At 42.0% G+C, this 21,076-nt stretch overlaps 1 protein-coding gene across 1 annotated transcript in view; it reads right to left on the bottom strand.

Annotated features, from left to right (window-relative positions):
- CUNH1orf21 (chromosome unknown C1orf21 homolog) overlaps window positions 1–21,076 on the bottom strand; it is a 222,227-nt gene that overhangs the window by 103,498 nt on the left and 97,653 nt on the right. Inside the window, exon 3 of the mRNA XM_024754205.1 lies at window positions 4,783–4,877. Within this exon, the coding sequence (XP_024609973.1) occupies window positions 4,783–4,877 (95 nt within the window). The remainder of the gene's footprint in view (window positions 1–4,782; window positions 4,878–21,076) is intronic.

Here is a 21,076-nt window from a genome sequence, read left to right as displayed (position 1 = left end):
TGAGTGGAGACTACTCTTCGTTGCGATGTGTGGGTTTCTCATTGCAGTGGCTTCTCTTGTTGTGGAGCACGGGCTCTAGGGCGTGGGCTTCAGTAGTAGTGGCACATGGGCTCAGGAGTTGTGCTAGAGCACAGGCTCAGAAGTTCTGGCGCATGGGCTTAGCTGCTCTGCGGCATGTGGGATCTTCCTGGACCAGGGCTCGAGCCCATGTCCCCTGCATTGGCAGGTGGATTCTTAACCACTGCGCCACCAGGGAAGTCCCACTATTTTTCTTTCTTCATAGCTTTTGCTTTCTATGTCTTAAGAAAGCCTCCCCTGCTTTGCTAAGATTCTAAACATATTCTCCTATGTTTTCTTCTAATACTTCAATAATTTTATAATTCCCAGATTCCAGATGAGGAACTTGAAGTACAGAAGTTTCAGATATTTGACGAAAATTATAAAGCTAGAAATAATCCGGGATCCATATTGATATATATTTATGTATAATCTCCAAAGCCAATGCTACTACTTTATACTACTTTCCTGAAGAAGGAATTAAAGTCTGAGAGAAGTAAAGTGAAATACATGGATGTCCAACAGTGGTAAAAATTGGATGAATGCACATGTTTGTACTGAGTACATAAATGGTTGACATATAAATGACTCATCATCAGCCACAGAAAACCAGCACAACCTCTTCCACCCACAGAAACTGTGGTCAATAGAATTTAGATGTCCCAAGTGACTGGACATCTAAATACTATTGAGCAACTACCAGGTACAAAATAATAGTTGGACCTCGAGGTCCAACTTCTCTTATTCATACATTCCTCCATCCACATTCAAGCAAACAAAAACATACCGAACACCTAGCATGTCCCAGGTAACAAGCGCCACACACTCATAGATGTGGACTTTGCTAGACTCCTTCGCATGGATAGTCCGCAAGTTCCCAAAGCTTTGCTTGCTCAAAACCAACCTCTGCATTCGCAATGTACCTTGAGTTGTGGTCATTTAGGTCACATGCCTTCTATCTGCTACCAGAAAGTGAGCCCACTAGGGTGATGAGATTTACATTATGCTCCTCTGCATCCCCCAAAGCACAGAGCCTAAGGCCCTGACAGTACAGGTGTTCTGTTACTGCAGTTACTACACTGTCGTGTGATGGATGCTTCACTTCCTCTCTTGTGGACCACATTTGATCTTTTAAGGGTGGGCAAGAATGAGTAATGAATAATGAATGAATGAACACTTTGTATTTTCATCAAACAAAGCCTTCTTAGTGATTTTACCTTTTCATTGAGGTCACTATTCATTCTCACCACTACCGGTCATCTTTCCAGGTGTCACAGTCTTGTTATTACCATTATCTCCTGAGTCCTCTGTCTTCCTTTAATACCTATAATAAGCTGTCAAATCTTGTTGCTTCTATTGCAACCTTGCCTAAACCTTTTCTATTCTCCCTGCCACTACCTTGGTTCAGGTTCACTATCTCTTGCAAAAACTATTATGAATGATCTCCCACCCAGGCTCCCCATACTACTCCATATTACACCTGCTGATTCCACATAAACTTTCCTGAATCATAATCTCATTCTGACAACCCCTAGCTTAAAAACTTCAAAGGCTCCCATTAATCCACTGAATTGATTTTGGACCTCTCAGCTGGACATCAAAGCTCTGTGTATGACCCCATCTACGTTTTGCCTCTAATTTCCCAGTGCTCTCCTACTGCTGCCTTCTCCTGACCCCTCCCGCTCCCCAATCAAACAGGACCATGTGCTTTTTATTAAATACGTTTTGGGTTTTCCATCTCTGTTACTTCAGCCTGGGGCACTCTCCCTCATTCTATCCTTTGAGGACCATTGTAAACACCAGCTCTTTCATCCAGTAGGTCCTGATGCCACAACAGACAAGATATCTGCCTTCTTTGATATCGGCAGCTCTTTGTGTTGTCTTCTTGGAATCAATCTTGTTTTATTTATCTAACCTTGCTTTATTTGTAGTCATTTGGTACTTACCTTGTTTACTGCAATACAAGCGCCTTGTGGTAAGAGTCAGTGGTTTCCTTATTTTTGTGTTTATCTGCAGAGTTTGGGACAGAGCCTTGTACACAGAGGCACCCAGTAAGCTACTGGTTGACCTGAACAGTTCCCTCAACTTTACTGTAAGCTCCTTAAGGACAGTGACTTTAAGTACACAGTGTCTCTCAACCCAGGTAAGGGCCTTGTGCATAACAGGTACTCAAGACATACTTGTTTAAGTAATTTCATGGTTCCAGAGCAAGATTTTTCAAAACAGATGTAACACTGGCATTAACCTAAAACATTCACTTAAATCTCTCTCACCAATTAACGTAAAAGAAAAAGAAAAGGAACGCTGACTCTAACGTTCATTATTCTTTCCTTTCGTTTTATGTGATAATGCCTAACTCTTATTAGGTGCTTATCACGTACCAGGCACTGCACTCAAAGTTTTACAACAATCACCTCGTGTAATCCTCCCAAGAGCACCATGAAGCACTGTCTTTTTCCCCAATGGGTGGACAAGAGGTTTAGAGAAGTGAAGTAACTTGATCCTGCAATGAGTAAGTGGCAGAGCTGAGATCTGAATCCAGGCAGTTTCTGCCTCCAAAAACCCATGGTTGTCACCATCATGCCATATGCCTTGGTTACGTTTGCCAACTCTCTTAATTTCAACAGTTTGCATTAAAAAAAAAATCTTTTAAAAAGTACTTCAAGCCACATCTTAAAATCATTCTTTGAAACATAAGAACATCTTGACTCTCAGATTATTTTAATGGACGTAAAAATAAAGAATTGTTAAGTCTATCTCGTCCACCTTCCAATGTAAGCTTCAAATTTAGGAGGCTGTTTTCTCAAATGGTATGCATGGTCAGTACTTGATTATGCATCCCCCCAAATGGAGGTGACAAAGGTAACATACTTCCAAATAACTGAAAATCATTTAATTTTGGAACGCAGTCTAGAAATCTCAGAACCAAAAATAACCATTTAGTCCCCATTCTCCTTGTAAGTCTTCATATACTTGAAAACTCCTCTCGGTGGCCTGGACTCTGATTCGCTGGCAGAGTAAAGGGGTGTAGGGTTGCATAGACAATCCATGAGTAAATAGGCCAGAATTTCTCTCTTTTTGAATCTCCATTCAGTCTGCATGGAAAAGCAGTAGCACCAATTCTGACCACAGTGATGAAAAAGAATACACTAGCACCAAGGAACTGATAGACTGTGAATCTGAGAGAGAAGGAAAAAAAGCTGTACTGGCCCTAAATACGATGAGAGCAACACTGAGGAAAAACTCACAAGCTGTAAGATATAAGTCATTGCCTTCCTTAGGATTTCAGAGATACAAGCATGTGAAGTAGAGATGGACACTAGTAGTTACATCTAAGAAAGAGCCACCAGCGGACTGGTCACCAAAGACTCTTTAGCCACCAATGGAAATACTATCACTAAAGATGAGATTCATAACTTAAGATGAAATTATATCAAGCAAGGACAAACTCTGTTCAATAAAATACAGTAGAAAACTGACTACTGATGTTTCAACTACTCAGATCTTCTATTTATCTATTCAAAGCAAAAAAAAAAAAAAATTCATGTAAAAAGTCTGATAATATTAACTTCCCTATTTAGTCATAGCTACCTTTTCTGGATTTAAGTATTGATGTTAAAATATATCACAGGTATGATGAACCTCTGTGACTTAAGGGATACCTTAAAATCCAAATCCCATTTATAAAGCAAAATTTTATCAGAGTATTTTTCACTCCTTTAAAATGATCTAAAATACTCAGTTGTTGATACTTGAGTTTTTCAGGTTGTAGATCATATGTTCAGAAAAGAATAGAGGAAAAAGAGTGAGCCTGTTATGTTCATTAGTGTATCATGGAAAAATGACAGCCTTAAATACTCATGAGCACTGGTGAATATTCTGCCGACTCCCTCTGCTGTAGCAGAAATCAGAAAAACAAAGCACATAACAGAAAAAGGAGTTTAAGTCAAGTGAAAATATTTTATGACATTGCAAACTTCTTAAAAATACATTCACTCAAACATGAAAAAAATAGCAATTAATCCCAAAGCAAAAGAGAAAAACAATTCTGCTCCAACATAACTGAATAAATGCATATTCTTAACAATCTGTAATCTCTTAAAAAATCAGCTAATATGATAACTTACTGTTTGTTTAAGAGACGGAATATTAAGGTGGAACATGTATATTGATTTGTATTAGAGAAAGAGTTTCCTAACTATGTTTCAGATCATTAGAATTCTCACGTTAACTCAAAACCCACAATACCTTAACAGTGTGAAAGTGAAGTACAAATTTGATAAAGACCTACCTTCAAAGTACCTTATTTTCCTTTGAAAGGCAACTTCCTTAACAACACTACATATCGAGAATAATGAAACTTAGCCATTCACTGTGATCTGGACACGAGTTAAAGGATGCAGAGAAAAAGAAAAAAGGTAATGCCCCCACCCCCATAAAACTCATTCCTACTTTATGCTTTTTCCTTTAAATTTAACCATTCTGAAATACTAATAATTTTGCTACATTTCCCCTGAAACATTCTCTATGAAGATGAAAGAAGGGCTTGTTCAAAAACAAACAGGATACAGGAGTACTGGTACAGCTTCCAGGCAAGCTATAAATAGCAACGGCATTTTCAAGAAATCTCATGCCAGCGTGTAAGCTGCAGTTAAACATGCAGTGAAGATTTTATTATAATGCTGTCACCAAAATTCATTGTTATATGAGAAAGTCAATGCTTACCAAGTTTTCTTGGTTCCTGGCTGCTATTTTTTGCTCCTCTTCTGCCCCATTTTTCATGTATTTGACCTCTTCCACCGGTTTGATCCTATACTCATCTGAGTACCAAAAAAGAAAAGACATTTTATAACTTTTTTCACAATGGGAGAAAAGTGTCAGTAAGAAAAGCCCAGCAGCATAATTTGTTAGAGCCCTTTCCCTGCGGCCTTTCTATGGGGTTCATTTGAAACAATCTGGAAGAAGCTTCACCAGCCTCTTTTTATGAGGCGCTCTCCTCTGTCTACTGGGCAAAGCTCAGCACCACGAAGGCAGCTAATGAAAGTGGCACTGCCTGGTCCTTTCACAGAGAGCAGATGGTGGCAGCAGAAACGGAGGTTATTCCATATCTAAAGCCTATTCGGAATTTATACACATTAGGGCATAGCGCATAATGGTTTAAGGAGATTTTTCTCCTTGAGAATATTCGTTCAAAATGCCTGTGGCAGCAACGTTATGCAGTACGTTCACACCTGAATTTCTTTCTTTTGGAAAAACAAAGTAAGACTAAAGAGCTTAACTGATCAACAAATAGATATAAACAATCGGAAACTGAAATTTTCCTGTTGGTGATTCCCATATTAAATGTGGAACAGTCTGCAACGATTTCATATGATACATACAGACTCTAATCTCTCTGTAAAGTCACACACATGAAGAGCCATAATATCACACGGCTCTAACTGGTAGGTATTTCTATCACTCAAGGCGGGACAGTATAGTGGACCATGGACGGGACCTGGACTTTGCAACAGCCAGAGAGAGAGTACAACAAACTCCAATATCAAAACACATCATAGAAGAAACTTGGGAAAACCTGCAATTAAAGTTCCTCTCCAGGGCAGAGGTTTGGTGATGCCAATGATGACATTTTCACCAGATTTCTGTCAATAGGAAATGACTTGGGCACACTAAGGTCAAAAACAGGTGTGACTTTGAGTCACCTTTAGTCCAGTGTGTAGGAAAAATCACAGACATTATGGAATTAGAAAATTTCATCAACCAACAAACTGATGATTGCCTAGCATATGACATGGAATAATGTCTATAAAAGGCTACCTAATAGACAGATGTCTATCACTAGGAAGTTGCAATATATTTTCTTATTGCCTGTGGTTAATTTGCTACAATGACTATATGCTTATATAATTTCTTGCCTTACTATTTATAATACCATTTCCTATATAGTTTCAGGCTTCCTCATACTATCCCTTAACACGCTACCCCCAAAGATGTTTGTTACAGTTAATATTTCTTCAAGTAATTATGCTGTTCCAATGTTTCTCAAAATTATCATCCTTATGAAAGTAATACATTTGCATATATCTGAATAAAGACTCCATGTTCACAGCTGAGCCAATTGTTTCTTCCATCTGACAATTCAAGGTAGTTATGGATTCTGCTTCTTTCTAAAGAAGTTAGAAAGACTGCTATGAGGTTACAGTAATGAGTCCTTTAGGAATACCATGTCCTAAATGTATTAACAAGTTAATCAGTGGGTTCTGATCCACAATTACAAAATACAGAATTTCACATTCCAATTTGGTACTCAGAAGAGAAAAAAATAAGAGAAAGTTAATAAATTTGGCACATTTAATTAAGGATTATTTACTCAGAAGTTGGAAAAGCACTTGTTAATTGAAAAAAAAAAAAAGACACTGCCTAATTATGCCTCCCATACAATTAAACAGAGACAAAAAATAAAGGAAAAAAATAATAGCTAAAGATGGGTCTCCCTAACTTCAGTTTGGAACATTAATATTTATAAATGATGGTTCACTGGGATAATTACTAACATTTAACTGATCTAAATTGTGATCTTAATTACTTACAGTGAGTCTCTAATTATTTAAATATAAACACACATACATACATTATTTGTTTTAAACACAATTCCAGTGGACTCTATCATTTTGTCTAGAGGACACAAAACCTCACATGATGAGATGGGGAAAGCATAACATTTTAGGACCTAAGCAGAACCTTCTGAAAGAGCCTCCCAAAAGACGGTCCTTTGCCTGCGGCACAGCAAAAGGTTTCTTCTAGAGGAGACCCGCCCTTGCCTTGCCCGCTGTCCTCTCCCACCCCTAAGCCACAGCCCACAGTAGACACTCTCTAAACAGCTGAGTGATATTCAATCTTCATTCTCTTTTTATCCCTACAGGAAACACAGCTGAATTCAAAGTATCAATAGTAGACAAACTATTAATATTTTTCTTCAATGAAGAAAAGCTGCTGGCTACATGTCTTTCAAAGCAGTGTTATCCCACATACAGACTTTTTATAATATCACCAATTTAGAAAGAGGATAGGTTTTAGTGTGTCATTAACAAACACGCCTGGCTAGCCAATGCTGTCTTTGTGGAACACGCTATAACTGGATAAAAAAGAAAAACAAACAGCCACGACTGCAAAGCCAGACCTATCATTATTACTTACATAACACACTGCACAGAATCCATCGCGGTATGAAACAAAAAAGCCAGCAAGACCCTTAGATAAACCACAATTTGTATAAAGCAAATACTTAAAAACGGTCTGTCAAGTCTCGCAAAGGCTGGTGCTGGGGATGAAGATGCCCATCTGGAAACAGACAACTCGCCAACCAACGTGTCACACATTTCCATGGCGATGCAGCCGTCAGGAACGGCACTCTGTGTGGACCAATGGAGCATTTCGGGTTATGGCAGTGACACAACCACTACGGAAATCCATTTTTCCTTTTGGTGAGGGCACAGGGGAATCCGTGTGGGACTTTAGCCCCTTCATCAGATCACACACTGGAGGCAACTGCAAGTAGCAGAGCCACTGTTACAAGCCAGAGAGCCCCGCCCGGCAACAGAACAACCTGCCAACTTAATTAAGAGGAGCCACAAGCAGACTGTCTTCCTCTGGCTCCCTCACACCTGTTCACAATTTTTCTTTTCTTCCTGTTGATCTTGTCAGGTGGCTTCTTAAAATGCACGTCAGGAGCTGTAGGCTAACACCCGGTTTCGAACCTGCTCCCCTTCCTCCCTATATAAACAGTTGCAGGCTGTGCCAGTCAAGATAGATCTGGGGTAAAAGCACTGCTGTGGTGATATTTTTAGCATTTTATTCCTCAGATTCCATCAGAAAGGGCTACACTTTCTGTGGCAGCTCTATCATGCTAAAGACACACTGTTGCCCACCAAATCTCTGCGCCTCACGTTTGACGTAAAGTGCCTCATATATACATATATAAAATTAGGTTTTTAGAACTAGAAGGTGATCAGTTGGTTGGACTTGCTTCAGATGTTATGGAATCATCCCCATTTTCAGGATCCTGTCAATTCTTCCATTGTCAACAACTCACTGGCCCCTATCCTGTCCTCCCAAGTTTTGCAGATGGAAGATCTGCTACAAGGTTACATTTATAAACAACGGAACTGACTTCAAAGTGAGTGAATTAGAAGATGAATGCTGGAGTGAGTTCATAATGCCATAACTATTAAAAGGTTAACAATTCTCATAAAAGTACATATTAGATAGGGAAGGAGGAAGACAGGCAAGAGTTCTAGAAATGCTACTCTTTGAGGTTAGCGGCCATGGCTCACGGGCCCAGCCGCTCCGCGGTACGTGGGACCCTCCCGGACCGGGGCACAAACCCGCGTCCCCTGCCTCGGCAGGCGGACTCCCAACCACTGCGTCACCAGGGAAGCCCGTAGGAAGGGATCTTACAGTTCTTTCCTAGAACGATGAAATTCGTATCTATTGATACTTTCACACTCAAGTCTTCTTCTGATCAATGACATATGTACCAGAATGAATCTTTCCCAGGACTGTTCCGATTTCAAAAACTGCGCTGATGTCCTCATACCAAAACAATCCAACATCTGGGCATCTTCACTGGATTGCTTCATCATCCAAATTTTGCATGAAGATTCTCTAGTAGACTTATTATTATTATATGCTCAGGAAAATATGAGGACTTGGAACAAGAGGTAAAAGAAGTATTTATAAAAATAAACAAACCAGGGCTTCCCTGGTGGCGCAGTGGTTGAGAGTCCGCCTGCCGATGCAGGGGACACGGGTGCGTGCCCCAGTCCGGGAAGATTCCACATGCCGCGGAGCGGCTGGGCCCGTGAGCCATGGCCGCTGTGCCTGCGCGTCTGGAGCCTGTGCTCCTCAGAGGGAGAGGCCACAACAGTGAGAGGCCTGCGTACCGCAAAAAAAATAAATAAACAAACCAATTAAAAGACTAAACTATTCTGCATTTTAGTGTAAACTCACTTCCCTTGGGTTTCTCCCACTGAACATCCTGTCCCCCATGCTAACTAAATTCAAGTCCCCAAATCCTGGTACGACTTCAAATTCTTGCCTAGGATCTTTCTTTACTTGGTGAGATTTTTTTCAAGAGGTGAGTATTCACGGTGGCTAAGAGCCTAGCCTCTAGAGCTTGAATGACTAGCCATATGGCCTTGGGCAACTTACTCATGCTTTCTGTGCCTTGGTTTCTTCATTTGTAAAATGGGAATATTTATAGTACCTAATCTCACATAGAGTCACATGAATTAATATATGAATATACTTAAAACAGTGCCTAGCCCATAATAAATGTTGGCTGCTGTTTTAGAAAAACTGTGCTGCTTCTGCAGGGAACACTATTTCTAATGCACAAAATCCATCAAGGTATAAAAACAAAAAGCATAATGTAAACATCAAAAATTAATTTAACTGAAAATTCTGACTTAACTATGCTAACAAGTGAGAAGGGAATATTATCGTCCAGGATAAGCCTTTAGCATTTTTTAACTAAATGCATATAGTGCTTTAATTAAAATAAAACATAATTTTAAAAGAACAATAAATAACTTTTATGACAGGAAAAAGAAAAGTGATCATTATTTGAGTGAAACCAGGGTTACAAGAAAATAATGTTCCTCTATCTTCCTTTATATCCTAACTCAATTATTGCCATTGGCACAGCTCCTAGTCTCGGCCTTCCTTGAGGGCACAAGAGTGAATGGGTGAGGTTCAGGAGAGTCTGAGAACCTACCATGGGCTGGGCTCTGTGATAAGCAATGGAGGGGGTGTGGAGGGGGGAGACAGTGCCCGGGGAAAACCACTGTCTTGGGGGGAGGCTTATGCTCTGAGAACCCTTCTGCTACCTGGAGCACGTTCCTCAGGCTAGACTGACCGCACAAGTAGGCTGACCCTATTCCACTCAGCCACAGTCCACCAAGACAGACTAACTCTGGAAAACCTTATGCACAAAGTAGAGACTCAGCTGAAGGACCTCATAGACCAGTATCAATTCTCTGTCAGGCAGTCCCTTCACGATAATTACTATATCCTCACTTGCAGAAAGTGATTTCGCCCTTTCCAATGTAATAGTTATCATTAAGCAATTTCTAGGGTAATTATGAACTGCTCGTTCTAAATGTTTTGAATATTTCTAAAGTAAGGCTTTGGTGCATTTAATACAAAATGCTCTCAGTCTTTTTCAGAGTGTGTCTCAAAACAAGCTAATAAAGGAAAACTAATTTCAAAATAAGATTGTCTAATACATGAAGTGCTCATGGTCTAAAAATATAAACTGTTAAAAAATAACAAGCAGGGAAATTATGTTTTCAGACTTCATATTTGTGGAAGATTAAACCCTGGCTACTGGGTTTCCACTAGGGGAATTAGGAAGATTGTACATATTTTTACATATCCCCTTTTATGATATCTCATAATTGAAAACTGTTAATATCACTAAGAGGGCAAGTCTCATATGTCTACTGTATCCTTATTCACTAGTGAAACCTAATGCTTGGATATATTTGAAAATCAGAGATAGCTAAAACATATAGTCTTGCTTCAGTCACGTAAAACTCATTTCAGCACACCCTCACTAGTAAGGGGTATTATCCTTTTTAAAAATATGCAATGAATTGAAGGGTGAAAATGGTATCTAATTTTTATTTTACTTTGATGTTTCAAAATTTACTAGTGATACTGAATACTTCCCCCCGTTTTGATCATTCATGTGTGCCCTTTGTGATATATCTCTTCATATCCTTTGCCTCTTTTCTCTAATTGGAGTTGTAGCATTTTTCCTATTGACTGTGATATGAGCTCTCTGTAAACTATACCAATTTATGGACATACTTCTGGCCCCAAAAGGTCTGGGCAAAAACGCCTCTTGATTTTCATTCAGACATGAGGTGGTGGAAGGAACTAGCTGCTTTCTGTCTTTGAGGCAAGTGCTAGGCTATCCCCTGCTGTCTTTTCTGTGTTTCTTTCCTTCTTCATTTCAGCAATATTCATTGAGCACCTACTGCATGCCAGAGAATGTAGTACTCAGTCCTGGGGTTATGCCTAGGGAAGGGAAGCAGAGCCTGTTCTCAAGGAGCTCACAGCTAGTAGGGGAAGATTTAAGAAAATGAGCAAATAGAGTGCAGAATGTCTGCAGCCATGAAGCAGATGTGTGGGGTGACTGTTATAAGAACAGAAGGGAGGGACCCCCCTAAGCAAGGATGGGGAGAGTCTTGGAGGAGGTGACGTTATCTCACTGGAGCGCTGAGGAACACTAGTGTGTGTGTGGGAAGGACAGGTCTAGGCAAGGGGACGGTGAGTTCAACAACCAGAGAGAGCATGGCAGACAGGAACACTGCAAGTGGTCTAGTACGGCCAACACGCAGATTCCAGGGGGCCTCGAGGGATGTAGGGAGCAGAGGCTGCCAGGGCCAGTGCAGGAAGACCTGGTATGTGAATCCTACCAGAGGCAGGCTCCATTCTGAGGGGGATACGGTCTCCCCAACCAGGGCCCAGACTGAAGCCACCGGTACAGGCTAAGCTTCTGTCCTCTGGCCTGTCCTCAACCATCTCCTCTGGAGAGACCCCCCAACCATCGTAATCCAAGGCTTTCTCCCTCTCTCTGAAAGAAGGTGTAGCAAAGGTGGAACTTACATGGAGCAGTGGAGATGGACCAGTCAGGTGAGGAAGGTGAGGAAGAACACACGGAAAAGACTGGCCAAGAGCCAGAGAAAGCAGCCACAAAGAGTCTCACGAGGGTGGAGTTTTTACCTGGAGTCAGCTGGTGGGGCACTGGTGGGGCTGGAGCTTAAGACACAACATCTGCCAGAACCTGTTTCCCGCCTCCCTGACAGGTATGCCTTCAACTGGTGATGGGGAGATATCACAGCATGCAGAACAGGGAGTGGCTGGGATGGGGTGTGATCCATCCTAGGGGCAAAGAAGCTGCCACTGAACCTGATCCCAGCTCCTTCCCCTTCGGCGGGACAGCAGTGAATCACAAGGGACAGAGCACCGGCTTCCAAGGGCCTTTCTCTTCTGGACCTGGCTTGGTGACTTCCCAGCTGTGTGCCGTGGAGGCAGGGGATAGACTTCTCTGAGTGAACGGAGTGCGTTGCGATGCTTGTGCATGGCTGCTATGGCCTCTTAGCATTCTTAGGGTCTTGTCCACGCCTCCGAAGAGGACAAGCTGAGAGGTGTCCACAGCTGCAAGGATGAGAGGGTGGTAAAGCTTCCCTCATTACAGCACCCTTAATAATTAAGACTGGACCTGCAGGCCTCATTCCTGAATCATTGCATCATTTCAGAGGCCAGATAGCACACCTCCTCCATTCATCTGAGGCTCATTCAGTGACCAGGGAACTACTGGCCAGTCATTAAGGGCCCCGGAACATGCATCTTCTGACACGCTCCGACAAAAGACATGCCACCAGATGCAAATCCAGCGTGGACTCCTTTAGGAATGCGTATGCAACCAAGGCTTTCCTATGGAGAGGGGGTTTAATTTTTGGATCATACAGTAATAATTCCTAACCAAGAAAGAGAATGAGTGGCGAGCCACTTCCAGAGAGGGAGGGCACACATGGTGGTTCTGACAGCCATTTACCCAGCTTCTCAAGAGCCCCGCTCTGACTCTTATGGAGTGCTGGTTTTCCACCAACCACAGAAAAGCTGGAGGCCAGCTAAGTCCTCTCTACTATTCTTGGTGTGGTTCCTCTTATCCTTGATAACCGTTCAAGAAAAAGCCTGCCCAGCTGTCTGTCCTCTCCCCTGCTTTGATTTAATCCTCATGTCGGCCCTATGAGGCTGGTATTATAACCCATTTTCCAGTTGCAGAGATTAGTCCTTGATTGGCTGGTCAAGTGGCAGTGCTGGTTCTAACCCAGGTTGGTTGGAATCCAGGGCCAGGCTCCTAACCACAAAGCCAGTTCTTTTTTTAAACCGCAAAGCACAGGAAATAATTACCCTGAGAAATGGTACAGGCATGAAGTATGAATGGATTCAGAAAGGATATGGACATATTTGCAAATCACAGTGACATAAATAAAAGTTATAAAGACAACTAACATTCATGGGTAACATCAGGGAAACTATCAGATCCCTTGTCAGGCGTCTGGAGCTTCTGTCGGTGGAAGATACCATCCCTGTGCTCCTTAAGTTAGGAATTAATATACCAATCAAAGTAAGGGTTGTGAGACTCTTCATTACAATGGCGATTTGACCACCACTGCATCTAATGGAAGAAAACGGAAGCTATTCTACAGTATACAGTAAATGCTGCAATGTCTTTACAAAAACTTTGTATTTTGAGAGATAACTTCCTTTTAAGCCTTCTGTTATACACTACAGTTTTGATATATGATCCTAGTATTAAGACCAAGCAATAAATCTAGGATGTCTTCCTTCACTGGAGGTGGAGAAAGAGGAGGAGGATGAGAGCTTTCGTTTATAGAGCCCGTTTTTTGTTTGTTTGTTTGTTTGTGGTACGCGGGCTTCTCACTGCTGTGGCCTCTCCCGCTGAGGAGCACAGGCTCCGGACGCACAGGCTCAGCGGCCATGGCTCACGGCACCAGCTGCTCTGCGGCACGTGGGATCTTCCCGGACCCGGGCACGAACCCGTGTCCCCTGCATCAGCAGGCGGATTCCCAACCACTGCGCCACCAGGGAAGCCCCCTATAGAGCCCTTTAAATGGTCCAGATCCAGTTCAGAAAATCTGTTATACAACAGCCCATTTAATGCTCACAGGGCTCTAAGAAAGAGAACCGTCAATGTCTCCATCCTAAGGAAACGTTCACTCATCCATCTAGCTATACCATCCAGTAAGTGGTGGGACTGGGGCCAGGCCTTGAACCAGGCAGTCTGACTCAGATCCCAGGCTCTTACTTGACTTTCCCACAAACGTGTAGTAAAGTTAATTCCTGATAAAAACAAAAATTCTCTTTGTTTGCTGATTTCCATTACAGAACTATTAGAAAATGTTATCACAATATGGATCTTCTCCCCGAATGGAAGTCACCTTTAAGATAAAGATAAACCTTTTCAGGTCAGGCATTAAAAAATGTATTATGATAAAATAAGATCTAAAATAAACGCAAACAGTTGTTTTCTTTTTAGGGGTAAACTATAAGGCACTAAGCAATTACGAACAGATACTAAGAGAGGGGCTCACGTGCCTTCCTTTGTACATGAAGTCGATAAAACTCCAATGTCATTCCACTGTCAAGAGGGCTTGAAATGAGAGTTGCTTTTCTAGGACTGGCAATAAATTTCTGCTGATTCATTCACAGTTAATCCTTCACTGCTGCCCAAGATCAAGGGTCATGAATTTGCAGGATGGCTGGTCAGGATTAGGAAATTCTATGATCAATCCAGAAACTCTTCCCATTTAATGTGGCTGCCATAGAGTTAACCAAAACATTGAACAATTTGGCCAGTGGTGTGTGTGTGTGTGTGTGTGTGTGTGTGTGTTAAGGAGGAAGGACATTTTAATGTTGATCTGATGTAATTCCTTTAACTGGGTTCTGACTTAAGTGGATTTCTGTTCAGGAAAAGATTCTCAGATAATAATCCGGATGCTTAAGCATCCCAATCCCCTCCCCCTCTCCCAAGGCACCTCACCAGCAGGCCAGACGTGCTTGTGCTGTTTTGTGATGCAGTCTGGCGATGGGGTGAGGAGGTTAGCGGGAAACTGCAGCAGCCTGGATTTACACCAGAAAGAGCAGAGCTAATGAGAAGAATTGGGCTGGAGTGGAAAGTTTTGCAGAAGATTAGAAAGGGGAGATTTTGGAGGTAGTCCAAAGAAAGACAGACAAAAAGTCACCAGAGTGGCAGAGAGCTAGAGATTCACGGGAATAGATTTCAGTACATTGTGAAGTAGGTTTATGAATGAGATGCCTCTGGGATTCTTTATTCAGTAAAAATTTAAATTGCTTTTCAGTGATCTTTGGTGATTCTTTTAATATGCCTCTGGACTGAAGCTCACTTCTGGGTGCTACAGCCATTAGAAATAATTTAGTGGCAGCAAAATCATTAGCAAGAATAGGAAGAAATTGGATAGAGTTGTTTTCAGTTAAAGTAATTCCCAAGGCTACAAGCACTGCCACTGAATTTTTAAAATGGAAAAGCACAGCTAAAATACAATTTGTGATAAAAGAGTACAGCTTCCCTACTTATAAAAAATATTCATGACTCGACGTTCACTGTGGTTCTCATGAAGAAAGGCCCCAGAAGGCGAGGAGAGAGCTCGTTCACATGTGCATATGAGGGGCGAGGAGGGTTCTCGCTCTCTTCCTCTCTCTCCTGCCAAGTCTCTACCTCTTCTCACAAGAGATTCATTCACATAAAACAAAAGATCACTTCCAGTTGCTATGAATGGCCAAGTTAGATTCCCCTTAGAGACTAAAGTGTGTTCTGACAGCGACAAAGAATAGCTCTTCAGGAATAACGTGTCTGGGTGAGTGGGGGGAACAGCATATTCGAGGACACTTTAATGGCTAGCAGCACAGTAAATAAGAACACACCATCTTCCACAACCTGGTCGGTTTGAACGAGACTATTTTAGTAACACATTCTGCTCAATTTGTTTGTAAGAGATGGTAGCTGTTTTTATTATTTATCTCTCGGGAAGGATTCATAAGGGCATTTGAGCGGTTCAGTTAAATTCAAATTGTGCAGTATCGCAATTGTGAGGTAGGCTCTGTACTGCGAGCCTGAGGACACAGAGCTGATGGGTAAGTGGTCCTCAGTGACCCTCACCCACCATCTACATGTAAGCTACTTAAATGTAGATTACGATAGTGAAAGTTCTCCACGGTCCATTTTGCTTCCTCAACAGGGATGTACAGTAGCAAAAAAGAACTGCTGAACCATTTCACACCTGTTAGAATGGCTATCATCAAAAAGACAAGAGATAAGAAGTGTTGGCAAGGATTTGGAGAAAAGGGGACCCTCCTGCACTGTTGGTGGGATTGTAAACTGATGCGGTCACTATGGAAAGCAGTATGGAGGTTCCTCAAAGAATTAAAAAGAGAACTACCATATATATGATCCAGCAATCCCGCTTCTGGGTATACATCCAAAAAAGATGGTGTCAGGATCTCGAAGAGATACCTGCACTCCCATGCTCACTGCAGCATTATTCACAAGAGCCAAGGTATAGAAACAACCTAAATGTCCATTGATGCAGTAATGGATAAAGAACATGTGGTACATATAGCCAATAAAATAGTACTCAGCCATGAGAAAGAAGGAATCCTGCCATTTGTGACAATATGGATGGATCCTGAGAGCACTGTGATAAGTGAAATAAGTCAGAGAAAGACAAATACTGTATATCACTTACATATGGAATCTAAAAAAGTTGAACTCATAGAAGCAGAGAGTAGAATAGTGGTTGCCAGCAACTAGAGGGTGAGGGAATATAAGAAGATGCTGGTCAAAGAGTACAAACTTCCAGTTATAAGATGAGTAAGTTCTGGGGATGTAATGTACAGCATGGTGACTCTAGACAATAATACTGTATTATATACTTGAAAGTTGCTAACGAAATGATCTTAAATGTTCTCAACGTGTGCACACACACATAAACACACACACAAAAGATAATTAATTATGTGACGTGATGGAAGTGTTAACTAACCTTATTGTGATAATCATTTTGCAATGTATATGTACGTCAAATCGTCACGTTGTACACCTTCAATTATACCTTCTATGTCAATTACATGTAAATAAAGCTGGAAATAGTAAAAAAATAAATTAATTAAATTAAATAACTGCTGTAACTTCTAAGCCTTTGAATGACTTAAATCAGACATTTTCAACACATAGAAAAGTATGAAAGGCCCACACCATTCTATACAAACAGGCCAAAGGAGAATTTGGGGAGACAGTTCACACAGAGACACAGAACAGCCACAGTTCCTTAGCACATCTTCTGTACTGTTTTCTTTCAGCTACCTTTCTAAGATACTGCTTGCACCCAAAGGCCTGAGTTAGGTAAAATCTCGAGAGTTCAAAGATCTTAAAGTATAATGCATGACCTGGACATGTTCCAAAGTTTCTTTTACATGGTGTAAAGAGGCTTTTAACCTGATCAAGGCCAGTGGGTCATAAGGTTCCCCACTGCTCCTGCAGGATCTGGTAGAGGTACACCCAACGTCTGGGTGTACAAAGTATCTGCCAGACCAGAAGGGCAAGGATTGCAAGCTCACCCCTCTTACTCCACCACCATGTCAGTTTCCAGAAACAGCCGACATCACCGTTTGAGGCACCTGTTTCCCGTGGATCAAGCCATGTCACCCACTCTTAGGTGTGGGTTTCAAGCCTTGAAATCCTTTTGACCTCCCCTCAACTGGGGAGGGCCTAGAAATGATTCACTTGTCTCCTTCAGGAAGCTCTATGGGTAGACTTGGACTTAGCCAGGTCTGATAGTCCACTCCCTACATAGCAGCCAGAGTAAGCCATAACATTAAAACCAAAGTCAGACTACATTACTCCCCCACTCCCAAAACCCTCTCTTGGCTTCTATCACATTTAGAATAGAATCCAGAGCCCACATTTGAGCTTGGGGGCAACACACAGTCTAACCCAGCGGACCCCAACCTTTTTGGCACCAGGGATGGGTTTCGTGGATGACAATTTTTCCACGGACTGGGGGGGTGGGGGGAGGGGGGTATGGTGCAGGCGGTAATGCCAGCGCAGCGATGGGGGAGCGGCAGATGAAGCTTCGCTCGCTAGCCTGCCACTCACCTCCTGCTGTGAGGCCCGGTACCGGTCTGCTGCCCAGAGGGTGGGGACCCCCTGGTCTAACCCCAGGCTGCCTCTCTGAGTTCATCACCCACCACTCTCCCCACCTGAGGGCCTCAGACTTTTCCTGGGAACCACCAGCTGCCCCCTCTCGGGGGTTTGGCCCTGGTGTTCCTCTGCCTGAAACACTGTTCCTGCGTGTTCTCCCGGCCTGCTCCTTCCTTCAGGTCTCTGCTCAAAAATGTCAACTGCTCAGGCAGACCTTGTCTGATCTACGAATCTAAAATAGCCACCGCGGGGCTTCCCTGGTGGCACAGTGGTTAAGAATCCGCCTGCCAATGCAGGGGACGCAGGTTCGAGCCCTGGTCCAAGAAGATGTCACATGTCGCGGAGCAACTAAACCCGTGCACCACAACTACTGAGCCTGCGCTCTACAGCCCGTGAGCCACAACTACTGAGCCCACATGCCACAACTACTGAAGTCTGTGTGCCTAGAGCCCGTGCTCCGCAACAAGAGAAGCCACGCAATGAGAAGCTCGCACACCGCAACGAAGAGTAGCCCCTGCTCACCGCAACTGAAGAAAGCCCACGTGCAGCAATGAAAACCCAACACAGCCCAGAAAAAAGAAAAAAGAAAAAAAAGGCCACGGCATCACTGTCTCTTGCGTTTGTTATTTCTCTCATTGTGCTCATCCCCACCTGACAGTGTATTATATGTCTTTCTGTTTACTGCCGGGGTCACTACCTAGGATGTGAACAAAATGAGGGCAGTCATTGTCTTTTTACCTGTTACGTCCCCTAGTAAAAGCCAGTTTCTAGCAATTACTCAATAAATATTTCTTGAATGCATAACCGTGATTTTCAGAGTTTTATCTGAGCTAAAAGCATATTGCTTTTCATTTTAATGCTTGGCAACTGAACAACTGCATTAGAGGAAACAAGACAAGGAACAAAGGAGGAAAGCCATGGTCAAAACTCAAGATCTAAACACTTCTTTTTTTTGCGGTGCGCGGGCCTCTCACTGCTGTGGCCTCTCCCGTTGCGGAGCACAGGCTCCAGACGTGCAGGCTCAGCGGCCATGGCTCACGGGCCCAGCCGCTCCGCGGCATGTGGGATCTTCCCGGACCGGGGCACGAACCCGTGTCCCCTGCATCGGCAGGTGGACTCTCATCCACTGTGTCACCAGGGAAGCCCAAGACCTAAACACTTTGAAATAAAGAGACATTTCTGGAGTGAAAGAAGGCAATGGGAAGTAAAAGATTAATGAATAAATATTGTGTTGAACAGCTGACACAATAAAGGCCAAAATGCTGGGTGCAACATTAAAAATAAAATCCTATTTCATATATAATTAGATCATTTCTTCTTTGGTTATAGATCAAAATCAACAGTGACATTTACACAGTGAAGCATGGGTGCCTGTAGCTAGAAGGGAATTTAAATGCAATTTAGCTTGGCTTGAATGTGGTTTTCAAAATGGAAATGCAACATAATGTAAATACAGATTTGTACCACTTTGGCTTTGTTTTACAATCTGAAAAGAATTCATTAGTTTCACAGATTGGTATTTTAGCACCATGCTTTTTCACTTCACCCTTAATCTTTTACCTTCAGTTCTTAATAGCCACGCACATAGCTTCTGAAAATATATTTTAAATGAAAATGTAAATATCTACTTACATTATAACTTAAGCATGAACTATTACTTTTAAGTAAGTGAACTGCATATACTTGTCCCTCTCTCCACCAATTTCCTTTCCCAGCAATGGCCCTTTTATCTAAGAAAATTTAATTAATACATTGTAACAACCTATAATAGAAACGAATCTGAAAAATATATACAGGTATAACTGAATCACTTTGCTGTACACATGAAACTAACACAATATTGTAAATCAACTATACTTCAATAAAAACTTTAATTATGCAACCTTTATAAACCAAAGACCATTTTTATTCATTGTTTAAAACTGTATCGTTAATTATATGTTAGTAGAATATTATTTATGCATATATTTAATATAACAGCCACAAGACTATTATCTCTTTGTTATCCTTTAGAATTTGACTTTCTATAAGTTGTGACTTTCTCTTGCTTTTTAGAGTCTGGCTGCACCAACACAGTATAGCTACGTTAAGTCAACAACAAAATCACACTCTGAAAGTGACCAGGTTAGAGTCATCAACCTGGGAAAAGTCATCAACCTGGGAAATTAAATGTTCCCTTTTGTCTAAATTTTGTTTAAAACTATGTCCTATCATACATTTTATTACCCTTTTCAAAAATAGAACTAACATATCCCACTACTACTACTTTTTTTTTTTGTATTTTATTTATTTATTTTTTTAAACATCTTTATTGGGGTATAATTGCTTTACAATGGTGTGTTAGTTTCTGCTTTATAACAAAGTGAATCAGTTATACATATACATATGTTCCCATATGTCTTCCCTCTTGCGTCTCCCTCCCTCCCACTCTCCCTATCCCACCCCTCCAGGCTGTCACAAAGCACCGAGCTAATATCCCTGTGCCTTGCGGCTGCTTCCCCCTAGCTATCTACCTTACTACGTTTGTTAGTGTGTATATGTCCATGACTCTCTCTCGCCCTGTCAAAGCTCACCCTTCCCCCTCCCCTCCCACTACTACTTCTAACAAAACTTTACAACAGAAAGTCAGCAATACAAATCTCACACTGACCAGCAACTACACTGTACCAATTCAAGCATTGCTGCATGAAAGATAAACTAATAACCAGCCAGCCAAGATGGAACCAGGGACAGTTAACACCCATATTTCCAGCTTTCGTGCCTTCTACTTGTGGTAATGCCTTGAAGCTACAGAAGATATTGGGGATAATTCTCTCTAAATGTTTAGAAGAAAACAATTATAAAGCAATCAACACTTGGTCAACTTGGGACCATAAAGCTGTTATTTGTTGACCACTACCACCACCATCATTTTTCTTAAAAAAAAAACTCATCAAAACAGTATCATAGGGCTTCCCTGGTGGCACAGTGGTTGAGAGTCTGCCTGCCGATGCAGGGGACACGGGTTCGTGCCCCGGTCTGGGAGGATCCCACATGCTGCGGAGCGGCTGGGCCCGTGAGCCATGGCCGCTGAGCCTGCGCGACCGGAGCCTGTGCTCCGCAACGGGAGGGGCCACGACAGTGAGAGGCCCGCGTACCGCAAAAAAAAAAAAAAAAAAAAAAAAAAAAAAAAAAATAAAAATATAATTTTTCCACAGACCCCGG

The sequence above is a fragment of the Neophocaena asiaeorientalis genome, unplaced genomic scaffold (genome assembly GCF_003031525.2).
Source record: "Neophocaena asiaeorientalis asiaeorientalis breed wild unplaced genomic scaffold, Neophocaena_asiaeorientalis_V1.1 scaffold415, whole genome shotgun sequence".
Classification (NCBI taxonomy): domain Eukaryota; kingdom Metazoa; phylum Chordata; class Mammalia; order Artiodactyla; family Phocoenidae; genus Neophocaena; species Neophocaena asiaeorientalis.
Note: the sequence above shows the minus strand (reverse complement) of the source record. Positions and strands in the feature narration are given on the sequence as shown.